Source organism: Mus pahari, chromosome 1 (assembly GCF_900095145.1).
Source record: "Mus pahari chromosome 1, PAHARI_EIJ_v1.1, whole genome shotgun sequence".
Classification (NCBI taxonomy): Eukaryota; Metazoa; Chordata; class Mammalia; order Rodentia; family Muridae; genus Mus; species Mus pahari.
Window position 1 is genome coordinate 125,738,599 of NC_034590.1, and position 20,261 is coordinate 125,758,859.

General features: G+C 35.8%; 1 protein-coding gene across 1 annotated transcript; it reads left to right on the forward strand.

Moving 5' to 3' along the window:
* The first annotated feature begins 8,545 nt into the window (after positions 1–8,545).
* On the forward strand, positions 8,546–9,496 carry LOC110313110 (olfactory receptor 10W1-like). Its single transcript, XM_021187145.1, has one exon. It carries the CDS (start codon positions 8,546–8,548, stop codon positions 9,494–9,496), a length of 951 nt encoding a protein of 316 aa, XP_021042804.1.
* Positions 9,497–20,261: the final 10,765 nt, after the last annotated feature.

Below are 20,261 nucleotides of genomic sequence, written 5' to 3' on the forward strand. Positions count from 1 at the left end.
TTTATAGCTGGGGATTATGTTGCTGGCCTCCTCCATGGTTTGATGTGAATAATGTCATCACTCACTCTCATTTTGTAGAAAAAAAACGAGACTGGCTTCATTTTCTGTGATCTCCCAGTTAATGTAGTCAGTTAAAGCCATCAAGTGGGGAAAGCTCCTCTAAGGAATTGATCATTGATATCTGCCATTTTCATCACTCCTACCGACATGTTGGTAATTACGACTTCCTACCTGATTACCAGCATTGTCATTCTGAGGATTCCTTGAAGAGGAGGCCAGACTAAGATCATCTCCATCTGTACCACCCATCTCAATGCAATATTACCCTTCTTTTGGCACCATAATATTCTTTTAACTGAGAGATATCTGAGGGCAGGCTTCAAACAAAAATCAGATAATGTCCATGTTCTGCACAATGATATTCCCTTGTTGAATCCCCCATATCTACAGGTAAAGAAAGTTCTCAATAGAGTCAAGCTTTCCTAACAACTTCTCAAATTGGGAGCATTTTAGGATATTGTCATTTCAGATCACATATTGTTTAGGATACTACACTCGTTATATAATATGAACATGGTTTGCCAAAGAGGAAAAATATTTAACTCCATGCATAGGTGAGATTATAGGGAGAAAACATTTGACTGTACATTGTGGCTCTAAGGACACATACAGTCTAAATATGGCAGGTCTAAAAGATCTATAATGATAGAAGACTATAATATTTGAAAAATATTCTATGAAAGTTTCATTGAATAGAAGTTGTATTGGATATAAAGTTTAGTATACTTTATACTCAATAGATCCTGTAATTTTTAATATGTGTATTTCACTGCACAAATAAAATCTATTAATTTTTCCATCTAAGAATGTAAGCATCAATCTGTGTTAAATATTTAATTACTCAAGAGTGACTATAGTCATTAGCATTAGTTGCAGTTCTCACTATGACCAAGTGGATTATCTCATACCCATGTGTATGTGATCAATACTAACTCATTGTGTATATCCACAGAATTTTCAAAAAGTAAATACTTAATAATTAGACATTTTTATTTTTATTTTTATTGGTTATTTTATTTATTTACACTTCACATGTTATCCCCCTTCCTGGTTTCTCCTCTACAAACCCCCTATACCAGCACCCTCCCCCAACTTCTATAAGAGTTCTCTCCTCCCAGCCCCTGACTCCTACCACACTGCCCTAGCATTCTTCTACACAGGGAAATCCAGACTACACAGGAGCAGGGGCCTCCACTCCCACTGATGACATTATTTTTAAGAAAGCAAGTTGCAGATCTCCACATCAATCACCCCTATTACCATGTTCTTCAAAATTATGTTATATATTTGAGATATAATTTTTGACTATCTATCTATCATCTATCTATCTATCATCTATCTATCTATCTATCTATCTATCTATCTATCTATCTATCTATCTATCTATCTATCTATCTATCTATTTCTTTGAGTAAAAGCCTTATATACACTTCCCGGAATAGAACTTCCTATATTATAGAGGGTAATATTGTATTCCTAATCCTACTGACTCTGTCTCTTGAGTGCTGGCATTACAACTAGTACCACCACTCCTGACTCTGGATTTTGAAGTACTGGACATCACATCCAAGCCTTTGTATGTTTTGTGCAGTACCCTATGGTCTGATTAATCTGTATCTAGAGCCATAGATTGCACGTTCCAAAGACGTGTATTTATTTACTCGTGCTTCTTTGTGTGTTTGTCCATGTGTGTGTAGGAACACTCATTTGTAAATGTCAGAAGTCAGAATAGAAGAGACCATCAGCTGAATTTCTCCACCCTAGCGAGTTTCCTGTTGTTTTTTTAATTTAAATCTAGGATTACAAGTGTTAATGAGTATTGGGGTGTTAACTCAAATCCTTCTGATTGTACAGCAAGACCACTCTATCAACAAGATATTTTTCTCTTTAGTGAGGGAAGATACTCTGCAGGCTTCTGAAAGAGAAACCTAGACACCAAACCTGACCTACTCCGCCTGCAAGATATTCTGGGACAGTGGATGCATAGAATTTGTGGGAATGGTCAATGTCTGCTGTACCTTGAGGCCTAGATCATAAGAGAGATTGCTTGTTCTACACTTCCTGGATGGCTGAGAACTTAAGACTGGATAGACCAGTGACCTAGGGTAGAACCGAACACAACTGCCCAGAAAAAGAAAAAAAAAAGAAAAAAGAAAAATGAAGAAAAAGAAAATCAATAAAGTTACTCCTAATGATATTTTGCTATATTCATTGATAGGTGGCATGACTTGTAGTCATCAGAGAGGCTTTCTCCAGTAACAGGTGGGAGCAGGTACAGAGGCCTATAGCCAGACATTATGTGGTTACAGAGATAAAATTTTAGGTCTCCATTTATTCCCTCCTCAAGAGTTCAGGGAACCCCATGGAAAGTGGGGTGAGAATAGGAGTTACATAGGATGGAAGACACCAGGAAAACATGGCCCATAAATCAACTAAGCAGGGCTCACAAACACTTAAAAGGCATGCATGGGGCATGCATGGGTTTGCACCAGATCCTCTACATATATGTTATTGCTTTTAGCTTGATGATTGTGTGAGAATTCTAACAGTGGAAACAGATGTATTTCTGACCCATTTGCCTGCTACTGAGAATATTGTACTCCTATTGGATTGCTGTGCTCAGCATTGTTATAAAGGCTTTTTGCCTTATTGTATGTTTTGTCCTGTGTAGCTATCATCTCTTGGAGACAAGTTATTTTCTATAGAAGGAATAGAACAAGAGTGGGTTCGGGGAAAAGGAAAAAATCAGAGGGAGCTTAGAGGAGGAGACTGTGGCTGAGGTGTATTTTATGAGAGAAGAATTTATTTTCAATTGTAAAAAGTGCACAAATGAATGTAAAATCAGGCAAAGCATTCAGTAGTTATCTTTCTGATTCTGAATTATTGTTATCTCAAGCTCATTCCACTTTTCCACAAATGATATGATGTAACATTTTATACCTGAAAAATATTCTACTAAGTACATACAGCACATTTTCTTTATACATTTATCCATTGTGAGGCACATCCACTTGGTGCATAACTTAAATATTGTGAAAAGTGCTATAATAAACAAGAGTGTTGACACATCTTGGTGATATGCTCTTAAGTTTTTTTGAGAATGTACACAGTAGTGTTCCAGCTGCATTGTGTGGCAGTTCCATTTGTTTTTCCATTAACCATTTTAATCTTTAATTGTTAAACCACAGTGTTGTGGGCTTTATAATGTATTTCTATAACTACTTTATTTTGTTGGCTTTTCCCACTTCTTTTGTCATTCCTTGTCTCTTTTTACTATTATGAGCTTTTGTGTTTCCATGAGACTTAGAGTTATTTCTCTTGCTCTGTAAAGATTCATTGAAGTTTTGTGAAACTCCAATGAACCAAGAGACCACCTTGACAACATGCACAAGAAAAACATTCTTATTCTCATAAGCCATTTTGTCTTCATATGATTTATTTCAGTAGATAAATCTACCATAACTCAACTGAAACTTTGTATCTTGGGAGATACTAAGAAACAAATGACCATAAAACGTAAGTCGAAAGCATGCCTCAATTATGTGAGAGATCCATTTTATTATTTCATCTATCTTTTATATTTTTATTACCACATTTACATGTGGAATTTTAAACACACAAATACACACACACACACACACACATATTTCCAATAATTTATCTCATTTACTTTAAATTTTAGGTTTAAGAAATGCATATTCCTATATAGCAAACAAACCCCTAGATCAAGGAAAAATATTTATGTTTGTAAGGAAAAAGGATATCCAGAGAAAGCAAAATCATTTCACCTCAGATATCTATAGACAACTAAAGAAAGTTGAGAGTTAGGTAAATAGTATTCTCCAGGGAAGAACCCACCACTGAGTTATCCAGTATTAAATGGTCAGCACTAAAAGATACATAGAAGTAGCATAACTGAGAGGGTCATGAATTTGAAAGAGAGCAAGAAGGAATAAATATATGGGAGAGTTTGTAAACAGGAAAATAAAGGAGAAATGTTAATAATATTATAATCTAAAACAAAATTATATATATATGTATATATATAATATATATATAATAATATAATATAATAATATAATATATATAATATATATGTATATATNNTATATNTATATATATATATACATCCTGCCATGTGTTGAGAAAGAAACCAAAGGTTTCCTTGAGTAGTTATGATACTGAATATTATCTTAACTGGTAAATTGTGAGATGCAGTTGACATTTCTTGTCCCCACAAATTCAATTGCTCTACCATCAGATGTTTAATGTTTTTGTTTGTTTGTTCATTTGTTTGTTTGATTGCTTTTTCAAGACAGGGTTTCTATGTGTACCCCTGGCTGTTCTGGAACTCCCTCTGTAGACCAGGCTGGCCTCGAACTCAGAAATCTGCCTCCTTCTGCCTCCCAAGTGCTGGGATTAAAGGCATGTGCCACCAATGCCCTGTCAGTGTTTCTTTTCCAAACGTGTGGAAGGTATCACACTCATTATAGACCCACTTTCTACATACTTTGAGACGTGATTTATTCAGTGATACAACTTAATTTTTCAAAAATACACTTTTATTTTTTTTTTAGATTCATTGTAAGCTTTCATATCACTTTGGTCTGTTTTTCTCTTGATGTTATTGTTATTATTTCAGATTTTTTGGAGTAATTCCTATTTCACTATTTCCTGTTGGAATATTTTCTTTTTGATAATACATCATTTTTGGAGCAAATTTTCACACAATTAATGAAAATAGTCCCTTTTGCAATGCTTACAGTATACTATAAATTCTTGTACGTGCTTCTATATCTTTTTAAATAAATTAATCGATGTATTCTTCAGAATTCTTTGGTTACAAGGGATTGGCAATCACAGAGCTACCTTCGGGACCTATGATGCAAGGTTGTGAGTGGCAAAGCCATTTGCTTCTTCTGTGGCTTTTTCAGAGGATGGTATACCAAAGCTTAATCCCCCAGGAACAGTCTCCACAAGATCACTGCCTTTGCAAGCCAGTTCCCAAGAGTCATAAATTAAAATATTCTAGGTTATTTCTTTTGCAGGTATACAGGAGGAGACAGACCTGTTATATTTTCTTTCTCTTCAGATTGAAGGTAAAAGAAATCTTTTTTCTATTCCTTTATTTTCAAACTACTGATATCATTAGAAAAGTGGTGGCCTTATAAATAAACTCTAGCATGTCAAATATCTTTTAGACGTGGAGTCAATGATCCTCTGAATTCACTTGAAAGTCTAGTTACTTTGACTAAAATATTAGTAACCGTTCTTCAACAAATGCTAATGTATGACATACTTAAATTTGGTAAGCTTACAGTTTAATAGAAGCACTGTTTTCATATGGGGTTCAACAAATCCTCTTTTGTGAAGTGCATATTGATTACTAATATCATACCTAAAGCAGGTACAAAAAATGAACAAAGAAAATGCACACTATTCACTTTCACAGGTCTCATGCATCAATCTAAGTGTTTTCAGTCCCATATTTTACTTAGCAGAAAACTGTTAAGATTAGTTTCAAGTCTTTAAACACAAGGAAAGGGGAATTAATTTCAAGTCTTTAAACATAAGGAAGGGGGAATATATGAGGCAACATTCCTAACAGATTATGCTACTATTACTAGGAGAGTACGTCTAACTAATTAGAAGAGTAAGAGCATAACTGATTAGAAGAATAGGAGTCTTCAACATATAAAATCCACATTCTCCCTTTTTATGTAATGCTAAATTACATAAACATAAAATAATTACATAGAATGCTTAGACACTAGCTGTGCTGTTTTAACTTAGATTATCGGGATCTTGAGAATACAGAGATAACCATTTCCATGTCCTTCTTGTTTAGTGATTCTGTGTTTATTTTAAAAGATGTAAGAGAGGAACAAGCGTAAATTGTGACACAAATTCAAACCACAGTGATAAAAGTTCTAAAAATAAATGAGAAAAAATACTTGGGACAAAAGGGATAGTTAATTAAGCTCTGAATTGCTTTTGTAGAGAAAATATGCCACCATTTTGAAGAGAAAGTAGATAGAAGTGACAGTTTCAGTTAATCACGAAATGAAATTTCAGATAATTCTACCTTCTAATAATGAAGCAAGAGTTGGAAATTTCATGTGTTCTATGTACATTGAAGATGGCCTTATTTTCCAGTATCTTCCTGAAAAATTGAAATATCTGATAAAAACATATATCTAATATGTAGAAGTATTGGATTTCAATAGAATTGTCAAATTTTATTATTCTTACATAGACTTCAAAGCCCTGCAAACTAAGACCGGTAGTACACTAGCCCTTAGATTTATGTTTATTCTAGATACTAAAACACTCTGTTCTTAAGTAATAAACTGGTTTTCTACAGCACAGCTCAAATATAATATGTAAGTTATTTTTATAAGGCTCCTTTAAAAAGTTTTTTACTATGAAAAAAATCTTAAAAAGCAAAATAAAAATTAGATTATAAAGAATGTTTATCTGTTCAATGTGTAACCAATGTATTTAATAAAATATAAGTAATGTAAATGATTATTCTTGAAACTACAGATTATTATATGGGCTTATTGAGTTTTTCTTAATACAGATTCTGATATATATTTTATATTTACATGCCATCTTTTTTTTTTTTGGTTTTTCAAGACAGGGTTTCTCTGCATAGCCCTGGCTGTCCTGGAACTCACTTTGTAGACCAGGCTGGCCTCGAAGTCAGATATCTGCCTGTCCCTGCCTCCAAAGTGCTGGGATTAAAGGTGTGTGCCACCACGCCTGGCTTTGCATGCCGTCTTAATTCATAATAATACTTTGAAGAAAGTATAATTATTATCCCCATTTTCATAAAAAAAATGAAATTTAGAGAATTTCCATAATCCCTACGATCATAGAACAGTTGGTAGAAGTATCATACTCAAATAATACCTCCTCTGGTACTGAAGTGAAACAAGGATAGTGCTAAATATAATGAGAAACTCTTTATTTTTTTTTTTAATTCAGAAGAAGAGAAAGTGAAAGAAGCAGAGTCCATTTATTAGCTCTAAGAATAACAGAGATACAACTTACCCAAGATGCATGCAACATTTACATGGATTTATATAAATACTATTTATGATAAGGAGGAGTAGTTGAAAAGAGATTTCTTATTAAAAGTTTATATTATCTAATGACCAGTTTTAAAATTTAGTGATTTAAATTACAACTATAGGACACAAATTTTGCTGTTCCTCAATACAGGTTGGTATAAAAGAAAAAATAATATAAAATAAATATAAATAATAATAATGAAGAATATAAAAAGAAGTAGAATGTGCATGTTTTATGAGATTAACCTGTTTACTGAAACTTCAGGGTGATGTTAAATTATTATGTTCAGCTTTGCTTTTTGAGGAAAGTACATCCCCATTTAGAGTTCACATTTCTCTGGGAAAATGAAGAGAGATAAGGAAAAAGTTTCTGGCTTTGTTGGTCATTGGCTTGGTCTTGTCCTTACAGCTTGTATTCACATTTCTCTGGGAAAATGAAGGGTGATATGTAAAAAAGCCCTGGATTGGTCTTCTACATTCATATACAAACTCACACACTTTGCTCTTGGGTTTCTAGTAGTTTTCTTATGTTTTAATGTTTAAGGACAAGGCATAAGGTAAAATACAAATGCAAAATAGACATTTGTATTATATATAATATATGTTAATTATATTATATATGTATGTGATATAGTAGTTTTCTTCATGTTTTAATGTGTAAGGATAAGGCATAAGGTAAAATACAAATGCAAAATAGACATTTGTATTATATATAATATATGTTAGTTATATTATATATGTATGTGATATATATATATATATATATATATATATATATATATTTATATGAAAGACATATATGTCATATATATGTGACATTTATAAACTATAAATATATGAATGGATAAATGGATAGAAGTCTTTGCAACCATCCTTGGATGATTTTTGACTGGAAATTCTGTGATGTGTACAAATAAGTTACTGAGAGAATTTCATTGTTGCATGCCTTCTGAAAACACCTTACTGTATCCACCCATTTCCTCTGATACTTTTGAGTAATTGTTTTTGCTACCAAAGTGTAGGTAGAAATTAACATGTATATTTACATGTGAACAAATTTCATAAAAATAGAACACCTTCACAGGACCAAGGGTCTTTCCTCCCATTAATGGCCAAATACCAGAACCAGGAAGCAGGAGTGGATGGGTTGGTGAGCAGGGTGAGAGGGGAGGGAATAAGGGGTTTTCGGAGGGGAAGATAGAAAAGAGGCTAACATTTGAAATGTAAATAAAGAAAATATTTAATAAAAATAAAAAAAAATTAAAAATTTAAAAACCTAAAAGCTTCAGTCTTTGTTTCTTTTACATATTCATATTTGGTTAATGAAATATTACCATTGGTTATGCAATCAGTATATCAGCAATATAACATGATTTTTTTTTAATATAAGGATAATATTTGTGGTTTCAATGACCTGGGAGAACCACTCAGTGTTGATGGAGTTTGTGTTCCTTGCCTATCCTAACCACATAGAACTTCGTATGCTCTGCTTCCTTGGAATAAGCCTGGCTTATGCATTGATCATCTCTGGGAATATCCTCATCGTGGTCTCCATCCACACAGAAACACGTCTACATACACCCATGTACTATTTCCTGGGCAGCCTATCAGGGATAGAGCTATGTTACACTGCAGTGGTGGTACCACACATCCTGGTAAACACCCTGCAGTCAGAGAAGACCATTACTCTGCTGAGCTGTGCCACTCAGATGGTCTTCTTCATTGGACTTGGTAGTGCTGATTGCTTCCTCCTGGCTTCCATGGCTTATGACAGATATGTTGCCATCTGTCATCCTTTACAGTACCCTCTCATCATGACTGTAACATTTTGTGTTCGCTTGGTTTTGGCTTCGGTGGTCATTGGCTTGTTCCTGTCCTTACAGCTTGTGGTCTTCATCTTCTGTCTACCATTCTGTCAGGACAGAGGAATAGAACATTTCTTTTGTGATGTGCCACCAGTGATGCGTCTCGTGTGTGCCACAAGTCATATCCATGAGCTCTCTGTGCTAGTGGCAGCCGCATTGGCCATTGCTGTGCCTTTCTTTTTCATTGCCACCACCTATGCCTTGATTGTGGCTGCTGTGCTCAAACTCCATTCAGCAGCTGGCCGTCACAGGGCCTTCAACACCTGTTCTTCCCACCTCACTGTGGTATTGTTGCAGTATGGCTGCTGTGCCTTCATGTACCTGCGCCCGAACTCTAGCTACCACCCCAAGAAAGATCAGTTCATCTCCCTGGTGTACACACTGGGAACCCCATTCCTCAACCCTCTCATCTACACTCTGAGGAACAACGAAATGAAAGGGGCCATAGAGAAGGTTCTTACCAGAAACTGTTTCTCCCAAAAAATTACAAAATAGGAAAACTCCTACATAATAAGGTTTAGTCCTAGCCAAAGCAAACTACTGTGCTACTAAAAAACATATTGTCTCTGCTGTTTTTAAAGTTATGTTTACAATAACAATAAACATTAAGTACCTAAATGTTTACATATATTTGGTGACATTCTTTTCTCTATGCTACTTTTAAACTGGGTGATTACAGTTATATGAAAACATACACAAATACATGTGCAGAAAATAATGTTAAGTGACAAGTATATGGCTTTATACAACTAGGCATAGGAAAAAAAGAGTTTATTCCGTACATTTTATATAAAAATGATGAAATAACAAGATTGTTGCCCTTGCGATCCAGGAAATGTAGAAGCATTTAAATATTATTAATTGCAAAGGCCATTATCACCAAGACACCTACAAGTAAGAAGAGGTACAGTGTTACGGAAACCAAGGAGAATGGGACTTAGAATGGATTTTATTCACAGAATGATATTTTTGATTGAAATATAGAATTTTTTAACCAATAAGACTGCATGAGAAGAATCCTGGGATGGAAGTACCATAACCTTCCTGGCATCTCTTGCTCAGTCCTGTACTGGGAAACCAAATTAAATGCAAGAGTTCCTGGTATCTGTGTGATTCTAACTTCTAAGGAGGTTGGTCTTTGAGAAATAAGCTGTGTAGAGAGGGACATTGAGGATTGGCAACAAAGAGAATGGCTCAAGATTTGAATTATAGTGTCATATGTAAAAATAAAATTATATTTTCTAATAAAATGATTTTTAAATAATTTTTCTGAAGAAATGTGATTCCAGTTTACATTTGTTTTAGAATGTTTAGTATTATTAGTGTTACCATTAAGTGCTAACAGTGTTCAAGAAGTAGGAATATCACAGGACAGCATATAGTATACATGATTATTAACATATATCTTTTCTATTACTCTTCAAAAATATTTTCTTTTATAATAATATAAGAATTTTTCCATAGAAAAATACAATGTGGCCAATATTTTCAGATAAATAAAAATAGTAAGTACTAAACAGTATATTTTCTTCATAGTAAAGAGATATAGTTTGCTGCTAGATCTAAGAGGCTAACAGTGTCCAGTGAAATCCCATATTGTACAGACAAGTAAATCAAAGTGATTCTTCTTTCTTTGCCTTCTATGTGGAGCTGTATATATAATTTAAATAGAAATAGAAAACTGGTGTTAATTTTAAGGTACTGCATTTTGAGAAAGGTTTAAAGTTTGTAGCATTAATATGTAGATTGATATGTAGCAATGTCCAATTGATTGGGTGGTCTATATAAATTTAAAAATACTCACTCTATAAATCATAAGGAATGCCATAATTTTAGTTAGGTAATAGTATATGTTTTGGATTTTGATTTCATTTGGGTTTAGATTTTAATGACATGCAGCTCAGGTTTTCTTTAAACTTACTATCTTTCTTTCTGTTTTAGCCTCCCAAGGACTGGGAATATAAATACAAGCTATAACTTTTAGGTAATATTATAGTTTTAATCTACAATGTTTTACATAGCTAGTCTACCTAGGTTAATATTTACTGAAGATGATGGGTCAAAATATGCAACTGTCAATGAAGATCTGCCTCTCATTTTGACTTTACCAGTTTTGTTTTCAGCTTTTATTTTTATTTTCATCCAAAAATAAGATCTATAATTGTCAGATTTATCACAGACTTTCAAATTTAATACATTTTTCTGTTGTGTTTTGAAATTATATTTTAAATATATTTCTCCCTTATATTTCATTTATTTAATCTCTCCCATATTCTACCTCCACTCTCTTTCAAAGTGATGGCCTCTTTTTCAATAATTTTCATTGCATATACATGCAATATATATATATTGCATATATATATAATTTCATGTGTATGTATGTTTTTTGTGGTTTGAAACTAGTCATAAAATTTAAATATTTTAAGCATGCTTCTGTATTGCTAAAGTAAAAATTACTTCATCATTAATCTGTATTTTTTTTACTTTTAATTCATTTTGAGAATTTCAGATTATATATAGTAAAATATGATAAACCCAAAAGCACAAACTTGCTTTATGTCCCCAAGACTACCCCCAACTTCATATATCCTTTTTTATTGTTTAACCTACTTTAACTTATACTTAACCCAGCTAGGTGTATTTGGCACATAGCACAGAAGAGGAAGGGGGGGAAGGGGAGGAGGAGGGGGAGGGGGAGGCGAATAAGGAGAAAGGTAAAGAAAGAAAGGAGGAGGAAATGATGAGTTTTTTGATAAATCATAATGCATAATACTGATGCTGGTGGTGGTAGTTGCGATTACATACTGTAGGGTGTCATTGTAACTAATGGCAATTATGGTGAAAGTGATAATTGTGGTTATGCTGAGGTGCTAATAACAATAGTGATGATGGTGATAATGAATATTTATATTTTTTAACTATTACCTGTTGATAGCTTATATGGTTTGACACATTTTTACCCTAACAGATCATTTAGGAGGTCTAGACGATTTTTATCTCCAATTCATAAGGCGACTGATATAAGTGGAAAATATAACGTTATTTAAAGCTGTGAAGTAGTAAAATTCATATGCTTGACTACATATAGGCAATGTTACACATGTGTTCAAGCATCCCTTCACTCTTGTGTCTCCCTATTGTTCTTCATGTTACAGCAAATGGGCTGAGTTGTTTATGAGAGTGTCTAATGGTAGGTTGTGAAGCCACAAACTCCACAGCATGAAGACCCTAGTGAAAGTTACATAACATAGTAGAAACTGCATGAAGCTGGGATTCTTTAGTTTAGAGAAAGCGTTTATATTGCCACCTCAACTGAAAGGAAAGATTGTGCACAAACTTGATATTTGAAGGATTTCCCCCCTATATTGTGAAGAGAACCCCAAGAGATGCCCATAAAATCCATTGGTTACCAGAGTATCAGGTTTTAAAACCACTAATTTGGGAGGTTGTTTAACAGATTTTGTTTTTACAATATAAGTAATTCAGTTAAATGTTGTTTTTTAGCAAGGGATTGAATTGTAAAGCACAGATTTGTACAAATACTACTCAGAATAAAAACCGTACTTTGGTATTACCTTAGTATCTGAAATAAAAATGAGGTAATAATAGAGAAAAAGTCATTTTTTGTTTGTTTGTTTGTTTTTTGTTTGTTTTAATAGAGATGTAAAAAAATCACAGCAGAATTTTGAATAAAGAGATAGGACTAGCAGGTTTGCATTTTTAATTACTCTTCCTACACAAGAAAAACCCATTTGAGAGGAATGATTTATTAAAACTTCCTATCGTTGCACTATCAGCAAGCAATTTTGAACTGTGTATTTGAAAGACTGAACATTAGTGATAATTATGGTCTGGACATGGGATCCATTTGGACCAAAATATTTTTGGTCTATATAAGTGAATTATAAGACATTATCCATGGATATGAGGAAGGGTGTTAACTTATTGAATGATTGAAATACAGAAAGTTGAGAAGTAAATTCTGGAGACCTTGGGATCAATCTATGCTTTTCAAAAAACAAATGGGGGGGGGGGCATGAGCTTGGTGTTTTGCATGTGTTGTATCTGAAACTTTTGGTATTCCTAAGAAAGGTTGAGGCTATAGAAATAATTAGTAAATTGCCACAATTTAATTATGGCCCTTCACATGCTTAATAATATAATTAATAAAATTGTACAATTTGGGGATTTTGCTATCTAAAAAGTAGATTTTGGCTGTGCTCACCACAGACTGGGGCAGAGTAATGTTGCTGTAAATCTCCACCCAAATACATGCTGTGAGCCTAGACTGGGCAGATCTACTGCTACACTATCATCTTCCACATCTGTGAGATGCCTTAGAACTTGTGGTTTCTCCAGACCACATGTTTCTGCTCCACTTTTATTTTTTCTTCCTCCTCCTCTGTGTCCTCTCCCTCTTCAATTTCCTCCTGCTTTTTTTTCCATAGCAGTTAATATGTCCAGTCTAGGCTCACAGCATGTATTCCTATTAATTGAGTTGTGTTTTCATTGCTGGGGCATATTTGAGTGGAGATTTACCACCACAGAGTAACTGTGATATGGGTATTAATTTGCCTTGCTAGAATGACAATTTTTCAATTTATGTTCATCTCACATATTTTTGTTGGATGTGTTTAAATGTCCCCAATAAAATGTATTCTTAACAACCTAAAAGAGGTTCCATCTTCTCATTATGACCATCTTTTTCCTTGTATCAGTAATTTTTCATTCAATTACTCAAGTGGCAGTCACCTCAGAGCTTTAACCATTTGTGATTTATATTTTTTGGTACTTATAGACAATTTAATTCAATCTCTTTTGATATCAGAAGTTGTGAACAGGTTTTAAATGGTCAAGCATACTCACCATTGATTAATTATTTAAAAACAGTAGCAACATAATTAGCTGCTGTTCTTCCTTATATTCACTTACTAGAATACATTTCAGGCTATTAAGCTCAGACAAACCCACCTTAGAAAGTTGCTGTAAAATGTGCTTAATTACATATTGTGAACTCATTATGATTAATTTTCAAGAAACTGAGAGATTATCAGGAAACCTAAATAAAATGAAAATAAGTGTGAGCACAGCTTCCCTACACAATCAGGTATGTTCTGTGAACCAATATGGATATGGATTGAACATCATCATGGATTGAAAAGGTAAAGCATTTTTTTTCCATTAATTTTAGATACATTGTCTTTTGGGGAAATATTTGAAATACCAAGGAATTTTTGCCTTCTTGCTGCTTCTGTCTTCACTGTATATCTACCTATCCTCTAGGTAGCACCTCTCAGCTCACAGAGTATTCCCTATTAGGACTTTCTGAGCAACCCACTTAAAGTAGTGCCTTCTATCTATGTTACTATTACCACACTGTGATTCTCTTCTTCCTGGGAATCTGCCCTTGGAGAAGCTCATGCATTTAACTTTCATGCTTTCTGAAATGTTGTTAATTATGCCTACTCTTCCTTTTTGTTTCACTTATATGTTTTCTTCTTTGTAATGTCTAAGTGTGACCTTTGCAAAATCTACATATAATCTCTGTCTACATCATTATATTCAAAGCCTTGATGGTGAAACCTCACCAAAGTATAATTGAAAGAATATTTGTGACATTCTAAAAAGATGAATTATGGACCTTGATATGAAGCAGATTAGCTATACAAATATAAAATTAATAGCATCAGAAATAAGTTACATAAATTTAAACATGAGCAATAGGGAGACATGAAAAGAAGAAAGTGAATAAAATAACCCTATTAAAAATGGGGTACAGAGCTAAACAGAGAATTCTCAATAAAGGAATCTCAAATGGCTGAGAAGCACTTAAAGAAATGTTCAACATCCTTCATCATTAGGAAAATGTAAATCAAACCAGTCCTGAGATTCCACCTCATATTAGTCAGAATGGTTAACATAAAAAACGCAGGTGACAGCAGATGCTGGTGAGGATGTTGAGAAAAAGGAACAGTCTTCCGTCGCTGGTGGGATTGCAAGCTGTTACAACCACTCTGGAAATCAGTCTGGTAGTTCCTCAGAAAATTGTATATAGTACTACCTGAGGACCCAGCTATACCACTCCTGGGAATATACCCAAAAGATGCTCCAACATATAACAAGGACACATGCTCCTCTATGTTCATAGCAGCCTTATTTATAATAAGCAGAAGGTGGCAATGACCTATATGCCCCTCAACAGAAGAATGAATACAGAAAATGTGGTACATTTACACAATGGAAAAACCATGATATTGTTAAATTCAGAGCAAATGGATGAAACTAGAAAATATCATCCTGATTCAGCTAGCCCAGTCACAAAAGAACACACACATGGCATCTACTCACTGATAAGTGGGTGTTAGCCAAAAATAAGCTCAGAATCCCAAGATACAATTAACAGAACATATGAAGCCCAAGAAGAAAGAAGATCACACAAAAGTGTGGAGGCTACAGTACTACTCAGTAGGGGGAAGAGAATAATCTCTAGGAAGTAGAGGGAGAGAGGGATCTATGAGTGGGGGAGAGCCAGGACATATATGGGAGGAGATGAGGGAGAAATACAAAGGCTCAGGAACTTGAAAGAAGGTATGTAGTAGTGGGGGAGGGTAACTGGGGGTAGCCACTAGAAGTCCCAGATGCCAGGATACAACAGGAAGTACTTTAGCCAAAATACCCAACAAAGGGGAGAGAGAACCTGTAGAGACCATATCCAGAGGTTAGAGATGGCCCCAGTTGAGGGATGGGGCCACCCACAATTCTCAAAAATTTAACCCAGAATTGATCCTGTCTAAAGGAAATGCAGGGAAAAAGAGTTGAACAGAGACTGAAGTAAATTCCAACCAGAGACTGCCCAACCTGGGGATCCATCCATATGCAGCCGTCATACCCAGTTACTAATGCTGATGACAAGAAGTGCTTGCTGGCAAGAGCCTGGTGTGGATGTCTCCTGAGAGGCTGTGCCTGAGCATAACCAAGACGCAGATGCTTACAGCCAACCTACAGACTGAGCACAGGGACCCCAATGGAGGAGTTAGGATAAGGGCTGAAGAAGCTGCAGGGGTTTGCAACCCCATAGTAAGTGATTGTTCCCACCTGCGGAAACACTCCAGTCTAGGTTCGTTCTGAAGGGCAGGAATATGCTAAAAGGGAATAGGCTGTGAAAGGAAATTGAAGCCAAGGCAATTTCTTACTGGTCAAGGCTCGAAGTTTAATAACCGAACTCTGTTTAAGTAACATGGAAAAGTCCCCAGCCCCATCTTTAGTCTTTGAAGTTGCTGGTGGCGATTCTATCATAGGCGGGTCCAAGGGATCATAGGCAGGTCCAAGGATCGAGGCGGGGATGAGTGTCTGTTGGTGTAGGTGGTCCAAGGATGCTGCATTCTGGGAGATCTGGGGTGCTTCATTCTGGGAGATCCGAGGAGGTCCTCTCTGTAGGCGGTGGAGACACAGCAACTCTCTGGTGGGCCTTAGCGCTTGTAGGGGGTTGGTGTTTTGAAGGAGAGTGATTAGTGTAACAGCAAGGCAGGCTTGGCAGCAACAAGGAGGTGGGAGACCCCAACATTTCTGCCCTTAATATTTAAAAAAATAATTTTGCTGGACTGGCACAAAATATATTTATGTTCTATCAACCTGCCCAGGAACCGTGGTGGCTGGCAGTCACACCTGTCACAGATTTTCCCGAACTGATCTATTGTTAGTCTAAGGATGGGGCCGGCAGCTTGAGGAGGAAACCCGGTGTAAGGCCAGTCAGAATTCAATTTCACCACCAGTGGTCCTTTAGTAAATCCTCAATTATGCTGATTACTTTGGGCCCAACAGAAAAACCTGATTTGGGGGGTTTTGTTCTGGCAGATCTCATGAATAATGCAATATCACCTCCCCCCTATTTCGTAGGCCAAGGTAGATACTAGAATGTGAATGTAACTTCCACATGATATTTTTAACATCTTGCCCTAATGCCAGCACCACTTATTAAGGTCGTTGACCTTGACCCCTAATTTATTTACTAAAAAATTAGACCAAACCACAATATAATGTTTAGATGCTGAAGGGTTTTGTCTCCGCTCCTGTAGTAAGATGAGTCTGAATAGCATGTGCTGCACACCATTGCGGGGTAGTCGACCTGCTCAAAAACAAAAGTCAAACAGTTGAATAGGAACAGGATAACAAACTTCTTTGGGAAGGGCCAGGTACTTATTTAGTTGCAAATTAGCAACTTTCCAGTACAGACAATAGCTTTCAGGTGAGTGGGGGGGTGGGGGGGTTGGGAATAACAGGACTGTTGTAAGCTCCTTTGAATAGGAAAGGGATTTTTGGTTTTTACCAGGGTGGGGGTGATACTTACAAGATTTTTGGGCTGTATCCACATGACGAACCAATCTTTCCAGTAGTCATCTTGCTTCGTCTTCTTTTTGTGAAAAAAAACACATACAGAACCTCTTCCCCAAATTAAAACAGGGTCCAGATCCTTCCACATATTATTAACTGGGTCTCTCCACTTAATCATAGCAAAGGAGCTGGAGGTAACTGGGTGCCAGTGACAATACGCTGCAGACTGACCTTTAGCATCAGTTTGCAAAAAATTTAAAACAATAATACAAAGGCAAGATGCGCTTTTGGAGACCTTAAGGGGTATAGTCGCCCCTGTTTCATTTTAAGAAGCCAATTTTTTAGAGTGCGATGAGTACATTCAACAATTCCTTGTCCCTTGGGGTTATAAGGAATTCCAGTTTTATGTTTGATGTCAAATTCCTTACAAAATGAAATAAAATTGTTGCCAATATAAGCCAGACCATTGTTTGCCTTAATGACTCTAGGCAAGCCCATAGCATTGAAGGCTTGTAAACAATGAATAATAACATCTTTAGAGGCTTATCCCGTCTATAGAGAAGTGAAAAGAAATCCTGAACAAGTGTCGATACAAACATGTATATATTTTAATTTTTCCAAATTCTGCATAATGAGTCACATCCATTTGCCAAACATGATTGGGCATAAGGCCTCGTGGATTAACTCCTAAATGTGGAACTGGAGAAAGGGTAATACATTTGGGACATTGTTTCAAAATCATCCTTGCCTGCTCCTTAGTGATCTTATGTTGGAGCCTTAAGGTATGACTGGAGAGATAAAATTTATCATGATCATGTCTAGCCAATGCAACAGGATCTGAAATTACGACTTCTCCTATTAGAGCTCTGTCAATACAATCATTACCGGCAGATAGCGGTCCAGGAAGGCCAGAATGAGCTCTGATATGACAGATGTAAAAGGGTTGTTTTCGAGCAAGAATGATGTTTTGCAATTGTGCAAACAGAGACCCTGCAGGTGTATTAACACTAAAGGTGCCACGGGTCTCCAATAAAGGAACTGACTGCGCAATGTATAGACTGTCAGTAAAAATATTAAAGGCATCACTCACAGATTGAAAAACACTTAATACAGCTGTCAGCTCTGCTAACTGGGCTGAAAGCCCAGGAATTTCTATGACAACCTGTTGATTGTTTACTACGTATCCCGCACGCCCTTTGGAGGAGTCATCAGTAAATATTAGAAGAGCATCACACAAGGGCTGTGAAGAAGTCATATTAGGGAATATCACTTCATGCACATTTAAAAATTGTACAAGTTTATCTCAAAGATAATGATTATCCATAATACCTATAATTCCTATTTGAGTCAACAGCCAATTTGTACTGTGCTGTTTTAGCCAAATATCTTGATCTGTACTATAAGGCTGCACAATGGTATCTGGCTCTTTCCCAAAATAAATTAGCGCCTGTTTTCTTCCAAGCATAATCAATTGGGCTACTGCTTCATAATATGGCAGAATATTACGTTTAGGAGATATCCCTAAATGAATCCACATTAAGGGGGCCCTCTGCCAAAGCAACCCTGTAGGAGCATGGGTTGTATTAAAAATTAACAGATGTAAAGGCAAAGAGTAATCTATATANGTANCAAATTGTTNNTCAATGGCTCTTTCCACNTGTTGTAANGCCAGCAACCCCTCTGCGGTTAAGGATCTGGGGGAGGTAGGATCAGAACTCCCTTTAAGAATATCAAATAAGGGTTTTAATTCTCCTGTAGTAAGTTTTAGATAGGGACGAAGCCAATTAATGTCACCTAGCAATTTTTGAAAATCATTTAAAGTTTTTAAGCTGTCTCTGAGAATAACTACTTTCTGGGGGAGAACAGCCTGGTCTGTGAGTCTAAAACCTAGATAACTATAAAGATCCTGAGTCTGTACCTTTTCAGGAGCTAATTGTAGCCCTTTAGCAGCTAAGGCCTGTTGCAAGTCTCTAAAACATAAAAGTAATTCCTGAGGATCTTTTCCCGCCATTAAGACATCATCTGTGTAATTAATTATGTNAATCATAGGCCATTGATGTCTAACAGGCTGAATGGCTTGGGCCACGAACTTCCGACATAAGCTAGGCCTGTTAGCCATGCCCTGAGGAAGAACAGTCCACTGAAATCTTTTCATAGGTTCTTTAAAATTAACGGAAGAAATACTGAATGCAAAACTTTCACAATCCTCAGGGTGCAAAGGGATAGTAAAGAAGCAATCTTTTAAGTTTACCACAATCTTATCCTTTGGGAATGGCTACCAGAGATGGAAGCCCAGGTTGCAAGGTTTCCATATGTACCATGGTTTCATTAACCTTTCTTAAGTCTTGTAGTAATCTCCATTTACCAGATTTTTTCTTAATAATGAATATAGGAGTATTCCAAGGAGACTGAGATTCTGCTAAATGTCCTGCCTCTAATTGCTCCTGCACTAGCAGTGAAGCAGCCTCCAATTTTTCTTTAGGTAAAGACCACTGATCAACCCACACTGGACTATCCCTAAGCCATTTAATTTTATCAGCATGGGATGCAGGCNAGATAGTGGCCGCTAGTGAAAATGTTCCAAGCCTCATTTAATAGTAAGATTTAGGACCCTTAAAATTCTTAATACCTTGCCCTTTCTTTCCTATCCCTTGACTAGGCAAAAATTCTTGAATTAGCATCTGCTTAGTTACTGTCTCACTAGGACTGCACATTAAAATGCCTATCTGAGAAAAGAGATCTCTTCCCCATAGAATAACAGGCAATTGAGACATAACAGAAGGCTGAATTTGTCCTGAATTTCTCCAGGTAGCAGCTTGGAGCTTTGTTTTGGGTTATTGGCATAACCAATTCCTTGAAGGTGAGTAAGTGTCTCAGACAAAGGCCANGTTGAAGGCCAATCTTGTTCTCAAATTATTGTAACATCAGC